At 39.2% G+C, this 17,561-nt stretch overlaps 1 protein-coding gene across 8 annotated transcripts in view; it reads right to left on the reverse strand.

The window, feature by feature from the left end:
* Psd3 (pleckstrin and Sec7 domain containing 3) overlaps nucleotides 1-17,561 on the reverse strand; it is a 383,054-nt gene that overhangs the window by 59,005 nt on the left and 306,488 nt on the right. For all 8 annotated transcript variants that reach the window (XM_059244224.1, XM_059244226.1, XM_059244225.1 and 5 more), the window contains one exon: nucleotides 16,983-17,176. In XM_059244224.1, coding sequence (XP_059100207.1) covers nucleotides 16,983-17,176 — 194 coding nt within the window. The remainder of the gene's footprint in view (nucleotides 1-16,982; nucleotides 17,177-17,561) is intronic.

The raw sequence follows: 17,561 nt of genomic DNA on the forward strand, positions 1-17,561 counted from the left end.
CACAAAAAGATACAATTTAACGCCAAGATCATGCTTACATAGCAGTTTTTAGCTCTCATACTTCCAAGTCCATCAAGGGTAGTTCAGTTGAATTATTTCCTGTAAATATGAGAGCCTTGCAAGGACTAATTCCAGGCATCTGCCTCCAACCTATGTAACAGTAGCATTTATTAGCTTAGCTTAAAATACTACCGAAATAGACATTATTTTGCCATTTGCTACTGTCTATTCAGATGTACCTCCATATCTGCTTTTTCCTTCATTCATTACATCTTTCTAGGGCATCTTCAAGTAGTCCTTGAAGTCTGGACTTAGTAATTCCTTTAGTAAGGGCATGTTAGCAGCTAACCTTTACTTTTGTTTATAAAAGCGATATTTTTCTTAAAATTGTAGCCATATCTACTAGCAACCTCAAAATTATGTTTGATCATGAGTTTCTTTTAGTTTAACTCTTTAGTACATCATTTTGAGAAACCCTTAGCCATTGCGTCTTTAAATCTTATTGTGTCCCTTGGCTATTGCTAATACCTCGACCATCTAATGCCTAACACCCATTCTGACTTCTCACTTCTACAAGTATTTTGTTGTTCTTTGAATTTTTTTTTTTTTTTTTTTTTTTTTTTTTTTGGTTTTTCGAGACAGGGTTTCTCTGTGTAGCTTTGTGCCTTTCCTGGGACTCACTTGGTAGCCCAGGCTGGCCTCGAACTCACAGAGATCCGCCTGCCTCTGCCTCCCGAGTGCTGGGATTAAAGGCGTGCGCCACCACCGCCCGGCTGTTCTTTGAATTTTTGCTTTTGTTTCTGGTTGTCAATTCTGGGAATTAGAACACAGGGTCTTGGTGGCGGATAGGCCCCACACTGCCACTGAGCTACATCCCCAGGCTCTCAAAGGCTTCTTTCACTTTCCATGATTTATTCCTCCTGACCCTGTGTGTGTCCAGCATGTACATATATGTCAATATGCATACGCACATGGAGGTAACAGGTTGATAGTGACTCTCTTCCTCTCTCCCTCCCTTTTTTGTGACAAGGCCTCTCACTGAAATCATGGCTCTTGGATTGGTTAGATTGTTTGGCCAGTGACCTCCAGGGATCCACCTACCTCTACCATCCCAGAGCTGGGGATATAGATACATGTTTGTATACAAGGTATAGATACATACCTTGCTTGACCTTCCTTCCTTCTAAGCGTTTCTCAGCTGCTCCGTCATATTCTCCATGTCATTGTCCTTTGCTGCTACCTGCTATGTGGGTCTAACTCCAGTATTCCAACCACTCCTCCTCCATCTCTAATCCAATACTGACTGGAGGCTTAGGTGAGGCTGGTGAGTTCATGTCTCGGGACCTGGACTCACTGTTACTCTGAACCTCACTGGATTTCCCTTTGATTGTTACAGAGCCATCCATTTTTATTTAAAGGGTGTTTAAAAATATTTGCTCTATCACTTTCAAAAGTGTTATAATGGGAAAGTTTACAATCTGTAGGTCAACATATAGTGAAAAATAGAGTTTCTAGTTCTTTCTTTTAAAAGACATGTGTTCATGAACTTTGTAACCTAGGAAGAATTTAGTTGGAGCACAATATAGAATGTATGAGGGTAAGGACAGGGAAAGAGAAAGTAGAACAAGGCAATCAGCCGGGAGGCATTTACAGTAGTACAGGCAGGAGAAAAGGGCCAGAGCACAGAGGTCTGAAGTATATTAAAATAAAGAAACGGAGGAAGAAAGGGAAAGAGACTACCCAAGTCCTGCTATGGCTGCGAGGCTAGCCTTGAATATAACTGTTCTAAGTGATCTACAGCAACCTTTCAGGTAAGTAATGATCTTTAACCCATACCAACATCTCTATAACTATAATTATTAGTGCAGTTCTGAAAAGTTAAGAAAGCTGTCTGGTAGGTTGTTCACTTGAAGATTCCAAAGCTATTTCAATGGGCAACTCAGACCAATAAACATGTTGTGGACATCGGAGGAAGGAGGAGCTGGGAAGGAGGTAGCGAGACTGGAGGGGAGGGGATTTACATGCGATCTTTAGTCTCTCTGAAATGTGGGGCCTTCAAATGCATCCCTGATCAAAGCTACAGTCTTAGAATAGAGGCATATCCTTGTGTCTGCTCTCTCCAACATTTCTAGAGAATAATAACATAAACATCAATAGTACAAACATTGTGGTCATAGTAATAAGGGCAGCAGCTAATGTTTACTGTGAACATACCATGTAGCAACCATTCACATATTCCACATGTATACGCTAAAACATGAACTCTATAAGGGAGCCTTGACTGCAACCCACTTTTGCTGGTGTTAAATCTGAGATCCACATAGAACTCAGAGCATGTGTTTCCCCCGCCCCCATCACTGGGCACTTTCACTCTGCTGTGTGCTCAGGCCAAGGCAGGTTAAACTGGATCTAGGGCAAAGTGTCTTGGATTGCTATGAGACAGAAGGGTAATTAGATTATTTACAAGCTGATTCAGCAAGAGTGGACTCTCAGGAAAAACACTGCCTCAAATAATCGCAGAGATATTTATATAATGGGCTATATAATTGCATCAGTACATACCCCTTGACTATCAGTCCTGGCAGGGGCATTGTTTCTTGCCCTCTCTTCGGGTTAAAATAAAATTGAAAAAGACCAACAAGATTCTGTGATTATTCTTCTATAACTTTCATACACATATATATTTTTCTGCAAACTAAAAGCTAGCAGTGGCTCTAGAGACGGTCCATAGTGAAACTATCACTGGCTCTTCAATATCACAAACCAATTGTTACATTCCACACTGAAGGACCTCATGTGGAACTATAACATGCTGTGAATAACGTCCTGCCTTCAGTTTACCACGAGTCTCCATAGCAAAGGGAAATGTGTATCCGGGGCTGTGCACTTCTGTAGAGAGGGTACACCAGATCCCTAAGCAATGCAAGAGCCTTCATAACAAAGGGAAATGTGTATCTGGACTGTGCACGTCTGTAGAGAAGGTACACCAAATTCCTAAGCAGTGCAAAAGCCTTCATAAAAAGGTGGAATGTGTATCTGGGGCTGTGCACGTCTGTAGAGAAGGTACACCACATCCTAAGCAATGCAAGAGCCTTCATAAAAATGTGAAATGTGTATCTGGGACTGTGCACTTTTGTAGAGAAGGTATACCACATCCTAAGCAATGCAAGAGCCTTCATAAAAAGGTGAAATGTGTATCTGGACTGCACACTTTTGTAGAGAAGGTACACCACATCCCTAAGCAATGCAAGAGCCTTCATGAAAAGGTGAAATGTGTATCTGGATTGCACACTTTTGTAGAGAAGGTACACCACATCCTAAGCAATGCAAGAGCCTTCATGAAAAGGTGAAATGTGTATCTGGACTATGCACTTCTGTAGGGCAGGCACACTGCACCCCTAAGAAGTGCAAGGGTCTTCATAACAAAGGGAAATGTGTATCTGGACTGTGCACTTCTGTAGAGAAGGCACACCACATCCCTAAACAGTGCAAAGACTACACAATCTTGTACCATTTTCAACCATTCCTCACTGAGTTCCCTAATCATCTGCTTTTTCAGCTTTAAATCAGAAAGGCACAGTAGGCAAAAATAAAATATTCACATTACCTATTTCCTCATTTAAAACACCAGCATTTCTCATCTGCTGTCTTGAAAACATGCTATTTGTCTGTGTAAAATGACAAACCTCTTTTTCCTTTGAGGGTAGAGGTCAGTAAGCCATACCAACATTAAAGAGAAAGAGTTCACATTGTCTGAAGGTTAACAATGCAGGCACTGCCAGGCCAACCGGCAGCAGAAATATGGAGCTGGGACAGTTCCAATGCAAGACTCTTCCAATTTCATTAGGTTCATGGAGAAATCTTTAAAAATTACTTTATTTCCCCAGTGATCCTGTCTCAAATCTCAGCAAAATCCTCCAGGTACCTATCTGGCAGGTGACAGTTCAGGTGTGCAGAATTTGTTTTGTGCAATTGGTTTGCAAAGATTTAGGTTAGTCATAGATGACAGATACAGGAATCCATAAAGGGAGTTACAGGCAATCAATGCATACTTATCCCTAACAAAACATCCTCAAGCATAAGGACTACCATAATATTCCATCTTTATTAGCAGAGCAGAGCTCCAGTACTCTCCAATTAGCGCTGGAAGCAACTGAGTCCAAGCTGAGCATAACAGAAGCTACAGGGGGAGATGAGTCACACAGTATTAAGCAAATGATAGTATTAGTCATTCCCAGGTTTATAACAGGGTGGTAAGAACACAATACTACTATTGTAACATTATATTTCTAAATTGATTTCCTTTGAAACACGAGGCAATTTACATATTAAAAAATCATTTGACCCTTATATTCTTTCTCTGTAAGGTAAGGATAGTCTTGCTGGCTCAGTTACTTGTATTTTATTAAAGGAAAAACTGGGGCAGCCTAACCTATACCTATTGCTTTCCCAGAAAAAGATTTCCTTCTTTTATATGACATGAATATGCTTACATGATTGACAGAGAACAGAACATGAAGGGAGAGGACTAGAAGAATATCTTAGCCCAAAGCCCCCGACAGCCTCACAAAGCCTTCTGAACTAGAGGAAGGCACTTGAAGTTGATTAGCACCCTGATGCCTACAATTTCTCTTACTATAAATACTGCCCACTTAATATTTTTGGTTTTAAACTTGTAATATGAAAATGTCACTAGTTTCATATTTACAATGTTGTTCAGCTGTTCCAAGCATATGAATAAGTTTGGGACACATTCTACCCCTAAAAAAAAATGTGTGTATATACTTTAGTTGCAGATTCTAAAGAAATAAATCTCAAATAGATCAGGAAATTTCCTGCTAGTGAGCTTTCATGGTACCGGAAGGTACTATGCATGCTCCTGGAGGAGAAAAGACATCACTGGTCTAACTAACTGCTAGATTCTACCGGCTACAATACCAACTACCAGCAAGATGGACCTACTGGATTAACAGGACATAACTATTAGAGTAACTGACCACTTTCTGATTTGATTTGCAGCCTGATTCAGGAGGGAATTACAGCCATTACTGTAACGCTATCCAAAGGCCCATGACTCGGGAGTCATAGGCCCTATGGTAAAACCTACTCTTCTTAGTTTGCTCAATGGTCATGTCATCAAGCTTCCTTCTGAATTTTTGTGTTTCTACTTATCAAGGTGGGTTGTTGCTCTCAAGCATGGTCAGAGGGAGCTTCTTTTTGCAGTCAGTGGAAAGATGCATAACTAGTCAAAGTGCTGGGGATAAAGAAATGATTTTAAGTGCCCAGGCCTATTTCGGACACCATTATCAATCCCCCAAGTCATTCCCCCTCAAACCTTTCCCTGCCAAGTCTGAGGGAACATCTTCAACGTGTAGGCAGAAAGAATGTGAGAGTAGGAGGATGGGAGGAAGTCTGGAAAATGCTGTCATCTGTGACATGGCTGATGCAGCCATGAACTCATAACAGCAACGATCAACCCAGTCAAAGTTCTAGCATGGATGAGGAGGCCCTCTTGAGGCTCCGCCCCTATTAAGGAGCTATTGGTGATTAATCTCTATCTGCTAGGCGAGCGAGAATAAATTCTTGGGGAGTGTGACCACTTTTTAAAGGAAAAGGGACATTTAGCACATTTAGTTTCCCTGGGAGAGGGTATAAAATACGACATATTAACACATTATTTGTATCCATTTAGTCCTATGCCCTGTCCTGCCACTGAGGTATCAAGGAATTAGCAGAAGTAACAAACTGATGGAGAATTTTTTTTTTTTTTTTTGGTTTTCCGAGACAGGGTTTCTCTGTGTAGCTTTGCGCCTTTCCTGGAACTCACTTGGTAGCCCAGGCTGGCCTCGAACTCACAGAGATCCGCCTGGCTCTGCCTCCCTAGTGCTGGGATTAAAGGCGTGTGCCACCACCGCCCAGTGAGAATTCTCTATCCAGGTATTAATAAGCAAAGGACATTCAAACTGAACTCATATATGCAGCACTCCGCTCTCACTCAGGGGGTGATTTCATGGGTGGCCACTGCTGTAAGTCCAGGATAAATGTAAATGACTGGCTTTGAAAACAATGTAGAAGGGAACCAGAGTGTGCACATTATTTAGGTGTTTAAAAAAAGGGGGTGAGGGGAAGTATCACAATAACAGCATATCCTTTTATTTATTTATTCAGGAAAACAGATATGTTCATTGTAGAAACATGAGATTTTTTTAATCTAGTTAGAGCAAAGCTCATACTATCACGTAATAAAACGTTTCTTTCCAGGATAACATCATGACCTACACCTTCACTTCAGTTAGGGCTCTGCTCAAGTGTTAGTTCATCCAGGAGTCTGTCTTCTCCCCACTTCTGCAGCACAGTGTCTGCTTCCTTCATAACAAACTCTCTCCTTACTCTGTCTCACTCTCTCCTGTCTCCTGGGATTCAACCCCCAGCATTGGGCATGGGAGACAAATACTCTACTGATTAATTATCCTTTGATTACTTAATACTTGCATAAATTTATCACAAGGATTACAAGCACTCTGCTTAAACTTGAATAGAAGCCCCACAAAGTACTTTGGGTTTTTGGTATCTACAGCTCAGATAATGTTTGCTCCATTCCCAATTTAAAAAGTCAAAATGTCCTAAATAGGCAGTTATACAACATATGATACAGAAGATATTAATATTATGGAGGAGACTGTGTATAGTGCTTTTGCTATCAATTGGGTAGATAGGATGCATAAAGAGGAAAGGGCAGTGGGAGATGATAGTTTATGACCATAATCTCAGCAAGTACTCTGGCAGGTGAGGCAGGAGGACTCCCATGAGTTTATGGCTAGCTCGAATGGAACTACAGAAGTTCAAGTTATCACAAGTTATAGTCTAAGACTCAGTTTCAGAACACCAAGAAATAAAAAAAGAAAAAAGTCATTTAAGAAAAAAAATATATAAATTGCTCCATTAAGATACTATTGGGCTGGGCGGTGGTGGCACACTCCTTTAATGCCAGCACTGGGGAGGCCAGCCTAGTCTACAGAGTGAGTTCCAGGACAGCGAGGACTGTTACACAGAGAAACTCTGTCTCAAAAAAACCAGAAAAACAAAAACCAAAAAAAAACCAAAACAAAAAGATGCTGCTGGATATGCAATAAAATATCAGAAAATAAGCAGGTTTATAGGAACTAACACAGTGTGACAAATTATGAGGCTATCTTAGGGTTGGTCAAGGAACAAACAGCAGGGACAACTGACTAAGATTCTAAGAAACAGTTATCAGAACACTTACAAAGTGGATCTGGCTGAGGGAAGATGCTGGAAAACTTGTTCTAGTAAACTTTACAAAGTTGAGCGTAGCAAAATCTTCCTGAGGCACAGTAACTTCACTTAAGTGAAAGCTAGAAACACTGAACTAAGAAGAGCAAGCATACCAATGAGTTGTCATCAGGTCTTGGGCTCTCTGTAAAACTTACAAAGAGCTAAAATGCTTAGATGAAATGTAGCTAATCCCTTATCGTCTCTCTCTGAAGTTGCAGGCTACTGATAATTGGGGAAGGCGGGTTACTGGTAGCAATCAAGTCTCCTTAAATTCAGAAACACCCTGTGACCCATGGAATGACACAGCCAAACCTTCTGCTGAGCATGCATCTCTACAAATAGCAATTCAAGTCAGGCCATTGTAATTGTAAAGCAGCCCCAGGCTCCCTGGCACCTTCAAAATGCCTCCAGGCAGAGGCCGCTCCAGGTCAATAAAAAGAATTCAGAGTGGCAAGGATGAGCAGCCCCCAGACAGGATCTGTTCTTTAAGGAGAGGGACACAGCATGGCTGGTTCTCTCAAACTCAGGAGCTCCCTAAGACTTCAGCAACTTCTGACAGGTAACCCTCACCCCTGAACATAGGCCCACTGCCACAGATTCCACCCCAAGTGATGCCACCATACGTGTCCTGCTTAGCTTTCCATAATTCTGGCCAAGGGCCTTGCATTTATCAGACTTCCTAGGCTTTCAAGTGCTTCCTGCCTTTCCATAAAAGGGCGACCAGTGTGTATTCCCCAAGAGCAACAAGTCACTGAAGTGATGCTGAAACACTGTCAACTACTCAGTCATCCTATATGGCTCCTGTTGGCTGGGAATGGCTCAGCCAGTCCTTTGTATTCTGGGTTTCTACTTGTGCTTCTATTAACTACAGATACTGATCTTCCCCTTCTCCACCACCACTGTCAAAAAAAAAGTTCCAGAAAGAAAAACTTGAGTTTGTTGTATGCCAAGCTGAATGCTAAATTCCCAAGATGAATTCCCAAGAATGATGTAATCTCCTGCTATTTCTCAGCTTCTCAGACTCCAGCATTCCTCCTTTGAACATCCGTTACCTGGAGTCTCTTTCATGTACCTGTAGTTAGGCCTGCATCTAGTTAAGGTTACATTTGCACTGAACATATAGAATTTTTTTATTTTTCAATTCCTAAACAACACAGTATAACATCTATTTCCATAGCACATGCTTGTACTGGGCATTACCAGTAATGGAGAGAGGAGCTAAGTACATGGGGGAATCTCATAGGTTCTGTGTAAAATATCCCATCCTACACAGCAGTTTGGGAACCAGAGCTCTGCAGACAGGGAGAGAAGACTGTGCAACGAACTTAAATCCGAGAGGAAATACCTACAATCATATCTCAGTCATTACTATTCTTGAGTGATAATCACGTGGTAATAAATGTTATATTTTTCCATATCTGTCATTATTTTCCAAATATTTTTATATTTATTAATTAAATTTAGCTATGACTTTAAAATACTCCATTGCATTAATGTATATCTAACTAACAATTGTTCCAGGATACATATAAATATTTGTCCAGAATCAGTGGCAAAAATAAAACACACACACACACACACACACACACACACACACACACACACACACGAGAGTAACAACACCCTACATAAAATATCAGATTGGCAGTCTAGGGACAACCGCTATCACTAATATGATGATGTCTACATTGTAATAATAAACTTGTTGTTTTAAAAAAGTATAATGATATATCATGTCATTCAACCAACATCGGTAAAGGATTATATTGTACAGCTATGTCATTTCTTACTTAATGCATCGTTACTAGCTAGACCCCTCTTAGGATAAGGAGAATATAGCTATATTCTACAGCTGAAATAACAGCTTAGTTCCATCTATGAGCCAAGCACAGCGCTAAATACAAAAGGCTTCGTTGATTATTTCCAGTTTAAGGGTTCTGTGCTGTACTTGTTCGCTGTTGGAATAGTCATCCATTATCTCTATCACAAAAGATTTCATCACCTTCCTTTTGCAACTTAGTGCTCTGCTCAGTTTAAATGACACCTACTCAGATATATTTGACTCCTCCTACCTTCCCCTCCAAGAGTATTACTGGCACAAATCTAGTGCTCAGAAAATTTTAAAAATGTATCAATGACCTATCTCATTTCTAAGGTCAAATTCTTAATTTGGTGCTCTGTAAAACGCTAAATTTCATACATAGAGTTTTACTACCATGATTAACTTTTTTAGGGAACTAGGTCCACCCTTCTCTGTAGCTGTGCTTCTGTGGTCTCAGTTACCCATTAGAATATATTAAGTAGAAAATTCTAGAAGTTAGAAATTCTTAAATTTTAAATTGCATGTTTTTCTGAGTAGTGCAATACAACCCACATCAAGTCAGCCCAGGATCTTTTTTATCATCAACTTGTCCAAAATAACCATTCTGTTTACAAAGTTAGATCCTCAGTAACCATCTCTGATCTACTCTCTTGGTTTTGTAGTTTTGTTTTGTTTTTCTGTGCTTTTGTTCAAGGAAGCCTTATAGTACTTACTAAGAACCCCAGAGCGCAACAGTAGTGCCATTGGCAGTTTGAATATGAAAAGGCAAAAGTGCAAAGTGCTTCCTTTAAGAGGAAAGAAAGAAAAAAGAATCTTATGTTGAGTTTGTTAGGACCTATGTTAAGAAGAGATCTTCTATCCATTAAGTTCAAAAGAAGGAAAAAGAAATCCATGCTGATGTACTGCAGCACTCAAAATGCAAAAGTTGTAGCAACAGTTAATGAACAGGGAAATGGCATTAGCTTACAGTGATCGTTTCTGTCCACAATTTCAGACAGAGTGGAGGGATCTAGAAATGGATGCTCTGAGGCCCCCTGGAACTACTCAGCAGCTGTTTATGTTGTCATTGGTGGTGCTAGGGACTGGGTCCAGGGAGGGCTTCTTGCATTCAGAGCCTATGAACACCACTGTGCATTTCCCACACAGTATTTTTAATTTCAATTTTAATTACTTAGAATTCAATACATGCATTAAATTACCATAACAGAGATACAGAACTTATTTTCTTCCTTCTCTTAAATGTTAACTAAACCTAAAGGGTAAACAGTAAAAATAGAAGAACTTCTAAAAATTAGATGCAGCGAAACCTGCATTTCTCTGCCAGCAAGAAATACGTCAGAGACTCTGTACCCAGACTTTTTTGGTCCTGAAAGATTGGCAGTTTATGTTCCACTGTTCCCTGTCAAAAGTACTGCTTCTGAGGAGAATGGTGGGTGGCCTCCTTTCGCTAACTTCATTGCCAAAAAGGGTAGATTTAAATTAAAGACACAGCCGTCAAAACGGAGCTTAACCTACAGCATACTTTTTTGGTTTGAATGTAGGACTGTAAAGGGGCATTCATGAAACTTCACCAAATTCAACTGTCACATGACAAAGGACTATTCCACACATCCATGGCTTCTTTCACTGCACAGCTCTTGGCCTAGGGTGGACAGCTAACACTTCTTATCTACTCAGTTTCCACAGAATAGCAAACTGGAAAGGGGAGGGGAGACCTTAGCCTTCTTTTAAAGTAATTGCTTTTTTTTTTTTTTTTGGTCTTTTCTTAAATGAGTATCTCTCTTACAAGAGACAACTGTCTTATGGAGAAAAAAAACCTTTTATTATCTCTTAATTATAGTGTCGCTGTTCCCAATGTTATACAATAGCAACGACTTCTGCCTGCATTGCCACTCTGTTTTCAGTATGTGTGACTCAGGATAACTGACTCTCTCACATTTGACATGTAGGATTGAATCTACAGAACTTCTGATGACAGACAATAGCGCAAATGCCACTAGAGTGAGTGGAAGGCCCTAGTTTTCTGAGCATTCTGCTCAGTCACCTGCATGCCCAGTGAAGAAGACTGTAAATGCATCCCATCACAAGTTCTCTCAGCATTAAAAAGCTGGAAGTTTAAAAGTATTTCAAATAAGATATCCAAGATTAGTATTATCAGTGCAGAATCAACAGTGAAAATGCAACAATTAAAAACTTAAAAATTACTAACATAATGAAACTTCCATGATTCATCCTTTTAGTTCCTTTCCCGAAAAGAACCTACTTTTCAACATTTGATCTATTTCTCCTGGTAGTTAGCCAACATGATACTCTGAAACATTTGTTTCTTCACTATATCTATCATAAACCTTCTCTGTTGGCTATTGGTTGTGATAGATGAGGATTTAGCAGGCACAATCATCTTTATCTTATGAATCTTAATTTATATTTCTATTGTCCTCTGTGGTTTAAAGGAACATCTTGACGACATTGTTGCTTTAGTGAGGTTTTTTTTTTTTTTCCTTAGCTGGGCATGGTGGCATATAGCTTTCTTCCAGAACTTAGAGGCAGGCAGATATCAGTGAGTGTCCTACCAACCTGATTTACATACCAAGTTCCGGGCCAGCTGGAACTATACAGCGAGATGTTGTCTTACCACCCCCAATTTCTTTCCTAGTTTAACTACTGGTTCTTAGACATGGTCTCATATAGCTGAGGCCGGCCTTGGGCTCACTATACTACTAAGAACATCCTGCACCACCACACCTGAATTACATGGTGCTGACAATAGAAATAAGGGATTTATGTATGGTTGGCTAGACTCTATCAATTGAAATATAGCCACAACAATACCTTAGCTTTACTAAGGAAATACTAACAAATAAAAATGGTACTAAGTATCATTTGATATTTAATATTTATATACATTGTGAATTACCACAATCAAGCTCATTAGTATGACTTTTACTTCACATGCTTATAGTTCTCCTCCTCATTTTTCAATTATATATAATGATGACAACTGTTTTGTTTTCTGTGTAGCAGTATCTTTCTCTTCCTCTGTAGAACAATGGATTTTTTTCTGCTTCCCTGTCCCTCTACTTCCATTTCATAATTCTTTTTATTGGAGACTATAGGGTCAATCTGGACAATATATAAAATTCTGCTATATGTTAGTGTTGTCAATCTGACAGGATCCAGAATCCTCTGAGGGACAGGCCTTTTTGCATGCCTGGGAGGGACTATCTTGGTTGTGTTAATTGATATAGGAAGACTCATGGTGGCTGGAGAGGAGGCTGGTCCCTTGATGGGAAATCCTGGACTATATAAAATGGAGAAAAAGTAAAGCACTAGGAAGCATTCATTGCTCTGTTTCCTGGGACTGCAATATGAAAAGCTTCAAGCTCCTGCTGCTTTGACTTCCTATCATGATTGACTACTTTAAATTGTAAAACAGAATAAATAAAAAACCCTTAAATAAATAATCTGAGTAATTTTTTTCCTTGTGTGATTGGCTTGTCCTGACTTTAGCCCATTGAAAAACACAGGATCAGACTCATGATGTGAAAACCACAAAGAATCAATAAGAGTTAAAAAAAAAAAAAGAAAAAAGGATCATTTCTTTTCCTAAATAATTTAAGATTATGTCTAAATGTATAATATAGGTCTGAATCACTGAAAATGCTATATGCATCTTCTTTTCAAACTATGCGTTAACTTTTAAAATTTTAGGAGAAAATTACAATATAAAGAATTCTTTGGTTAAAGGTAAATTCTGTGGAAGGTCAAGTACTTAGCTTTCAAAGACACCTGGTTTCAATTCTAATGGGGAATATGTCTGTCTGTCTGTCTGTCTATCTATCTATCTATCTATCTATCTATCTATCTATCTATCTATCTATCTATCTATCTATGTAGACATACATAGATCAGAGTTTTTTCTAGTTGTGCTTTTCTAAGTCTTAAGGCGTTAAGGGTTATAAAGTACTGTTCCATACTTTCTTCTAAAAACCTTAAAGCTATGTTTCTTGAGCTCTTACCTTTATCTCTAAGAAATTGATTTTCATGTTAGAACTGAGGTACAGATGCATTGCCCACTTACACACAGACACACACAAAGAGAGCACACATGCATATACACATACACAGGGCACGCATGTGTACATGTGTACACCCACACACAAAGCCTCAGCACCATTTCCAGAAGCATATTGCTGTCTTTTATTGTATAAATTACTTCTTCTATCAAACAAAAGCCTTTCAGAAGTACTGGAGACCTCCGCTCTTGTCTTCTCTCTTCCACCCTATCAGGTTGTTTATGCCTAATGACATGGGAAAGTCGGCCTGCCCACAGCATACTTCCTCCTCTCAACTTTTAATATTTTATGATATACTTCAGTTAATGCTGTAATCAGTAACAAGTTTATATTAGCTGATTACAAACCATGATTCCTTTCTAAACAGCACAACCATATGTAAGTGCTTTGGACGCTACAGCTTGTATCTAATATATCTTTATATAATATATTATCTATAAAATATAATCTATAATAGTCTTGGGTTCTGGAGGAGTACTTAGTTATCTGCACCTAATCTAATAAGGGCTTTGAAATAAAATTATTTAAGCACTTCATTAGTTCATGTTTTTACCGAAAAGGTAGAAATGTGATATTACATAGGACTCTACTTTCCTTATACATGATGTCAGTGAACTGAGGCATCATGATAACAAATGACTGGTGACAGAAAAGTAGCAGTTACTGTGAGGCGGCCTGGCACGAGGCTGTAAGTATCTGCAGAAACCATGGTCAATAGAAGATGTCTGAGTAAATTCATGCTCATCGATATTTAAAAAGTACTGGTTGGCAAGTGAAGAGCCCGCTGTTCCTACTTAGAACCTTTAGTCATTCAAATGCATGCCATACAAGTAACAGACTGTCCCCCACCACAAAAAATGCGTAATTCAACTGTTTTCCAGTCATATTTCCTCATACAAATTCCTTTTGACAACAAGCCACAACGAGCTAGAATTGGGTGTTCGTTTGCTTGCTGTTTCTCTGTACTGGCTAAAACTTGGGCTAAGCTGAGTCACATGACTTCATTTCTCTGCAAGTGGATGATAGCATTTGCTTCATATGTTAGAGTTAGATGAGTTCCCACATGAAGTGCTTGGGATAAAGTTTCAACATTGAGGAATTATTTTTATTGTTAAATTATTATTGACTTTGATCATGTAGAATGTATTTTGAGAATGTAATCACTTTCTTGGTTTTCACAAGTAACAACAAACTGATAAAAACAAGAGTTTGTATCTTTTTTTTTTTAATTCTGTCTGACAAAATACCAAAGAGACATCTTGTTTTTTCAAACTGACTTTTCAAAGTTTTCTCTTAATATTAGATTTAATGGTTCTGGTGAACACATACACTTCTCTGGGAGATACAGAGACTTGACTGAAATCATTGGTTATCTCCTGACGGGATAATTTCTGAGCATATTTTCAGAAGGCAAAAAAATGAAATAAAATCTTCAAGGTTTAAAATATGTTCATATGAAAAATTATACACATAATCTGAAAAGCTTGAGCCCATAAACCAATTAAAAACTAAAAGATATCAAATCTTGAATGAACAGGTGGTCTTTTCAAGAAAAGTTAATAATATTTTTGGAGAAAATAATATCTCAGTAGAACTTTGGCAGAAGTTTCCCTTATTAAAGACATAAGCAACACTGTCTTCAGAGAAGTAGGTGGTGCTGGCATACATACGTACTCACAGATGTAACGTAACTCACTATGTAAGTTGGTCTGGCCATGAACATTTAGCAATGACATCTTCAGAGAACTAGGTGGTGCTGGCACACATACAGACTCAAAGATGTAACATAATGCACCGTGTAGTCCGGACTGGCCATGGACTCACTATGCAGCTGGGTAGGTCTTAAACTTGCGATCCTCTTGCCGCTGCTTCCTAAATGCTGGGGTTCTAGTATGTGCCAACACCTTGATTTTAAAATAGTTTCCTGAACAGGCCTTTCAAAACAGACGTATTTTGTTCTCTTTGTTTTTATTTTTTTTTTATTTTTTATTTTTTTTTTTTGGTTTTTCGAGCCAAGGTTTCTCTGTGTAGCTTTGCGCCTTTCCTGGAACTCACTTGGTAGTCCAGGCTGGCCTCGAACTCACAGAGATCCGCCTGGCTCTGCCTCCCAAGTGCTGGGATTAAAGGCGTGCGCCATCATCGCCCGGCTCTCTTTGTTTTTAATCCTCCATTACCTCTACCACTGGTTGTATCAGATGAGTCTCTACTGTATATTTAGCTCAAGGACTGAAACTACATAAATATCTGACTGGAGGAAACGGTCACAGCTGTACCTGAAAGCTGATGCTGAATATGACCTGAATGATGAAGCTGAATATGGCAAGTTGCAGAGAAAGGGGTGTATCTGTGGCTGTAAATGGAAATTAAACCACGTTTGGCTAACTAGCAGGTTATTCCTATTTGGTGGACGGGAAAGGCTGCATGCACATGTTAAAATGTGTTAAAATGAAGCCACGATTGTCTACTGACGACTGCCAACAACTTCTTTTCTGAGACCTGTACCATACTCTTCCCCAAGGGACCTTCTTCTTACTACTGCAACCAAGCGGGTGCTGTCAGTCAGTCACAGTCCTTTATCCCCTCAGTTAGGCAAACACAGTCCTCCCCTATAATATACTAAATTCAAAGTCAGAAAGAATTAGAAAGCTCTTTCCTGTCAATATTGATTATATGCAGCTGGCTAAGAGGCATGTGCCCAGCTGCAATCCAGACAATTTGAAAAAAATACAGCTAGCACATACAAAGTTACACAGAGGCATAAATAAAAAGTGTGCACTGGTAGGAATCTTCCTTCTTCAGGACTGTCTTTTTCCTAAGCTAGTTTTAACTGGTGTCACTTGGAACTAAAGGGATCACACACAATGTTGTCAAAAAAAATTAAGCCTGTCTGGCTAGTGTACGAAGTCCACAGGAAATGGGGTAGAGGTACGCCTAGATTATAGAAACATCAAGAAATCCATTCAGCAATGTACGACAGTATCAAAGCCACTGCAATTTAACTGAATATGGTAACACTGTGAGAAAAGTGCCCAGGCACAAGCACAAAACTGCCCACTTCCTCACTCCATGTTCTGTCTGTAGGAAGGCAGAGACACCCAGGAGGTAAAGTCTACTAATTTTGAGCATGCATAAACCTTGCCTTAGCTGTTCAGCTACATCAAACTGTTTATTCACTCTCTCCAAAGATTATTTTAACTATGTGAACACATTTCCTTCTTTTCAAATTCCAAATAGCACTTATCTACCTGAAGATCACACTTTATGATTCACAGAGAAACTGGAAGCCATCAAATATGACTCCCTCAGCCTTCCAATACTAATTACAAGGTACTGCCCTGCATTTCACTTTCTCATTTTACCAAAGGCCACCATTCCACATATCCCTTGGTATGAATTTCTTTCCTCATTGTCTCTGGGACCATATGTCACTGATTACTCTATGTGCTATTCAAGTTATCCTCAACCACCGGAAATGTAAATCCACAAGGACAGGGTCTGTGCCCATCTCACTCACAGCTACACAGTGTTGAAGCCATGGATACACAAATGAAGAGAGCCAGGGAAGTAAGTCATCTATGAGTGGTTTTCCATTTCTAGAGTTCTGAAATGACTTTGATTAGGCACTAAAGTGAGTCTCTGACTTAAGACTGGATGCCTAACTTCAAGAATACTTCTTTACATAGACATAATTTTCTTTATCCTTGGCTTTATTTCAGATGAATTCACTTTAAAATTTGAGCCCAAAGGTGAAATAAATGTAACAGGAAATGACAATCAACAATGCTTACTCTTCTTTCCATCCATATCTGCATGGATTTTGCGAGCCAAAAATCCACTTTTGTATACAGCAGCATTTGGGTCATGAGGAATGTCCAAAAATGGGTTAGTTGTACTCCCAATACGACTGATGGTCTTTGGGTGTGTTCCATTAGCCTTCTCATCAGTACCTTCTGAGGGAGATTTCTTTTTCTCTTCATCATCTCTGTAAGGGAGAAAACATAAAGACTGAAATAAGGACATACCTTAAACTTTCAATAAACAAAGTTATTTAGAGTCATCAACTACCTGTTTGCTAATAGTTGATTAGTGTTCATAAGAACCACTTTGAAAATCAGGAACACTACAAAAAGACAAAATGAAATAGTAATAGGAATAGAGAAAGGAGAAGAAACACAGGCCAAAGAAACAGAAAATATTTTCAACAGTAACAACAAAACTCATATAAGAAAATGTTCCTGACCTAAAGAATAAGATGCCTATCAAGTCCAAGACGCATAAAGAACATCAAATAGAGCAGACCAGAAAAGAAAGTCCCCCCCCAGTACATGATAATCAAACAGCAAATATACAGAACAAAGAAAGAATAT

The sequence above is a fragment of the Peromyscus eremicus genome, chromosome 17, assembly GCF_949786415.1.
Source record: "Peromyscus eremicus chromosome 17, PerEre_H2_v1, whole genome shotgun sequence".
Taxonomy (NCBI): domain Eukaryota; kingdom Metazoa; phylum Chordata; class Mammalia; order Rodentia; family Cricetidae; genus Peromyscus; species Peromyscus eremicus.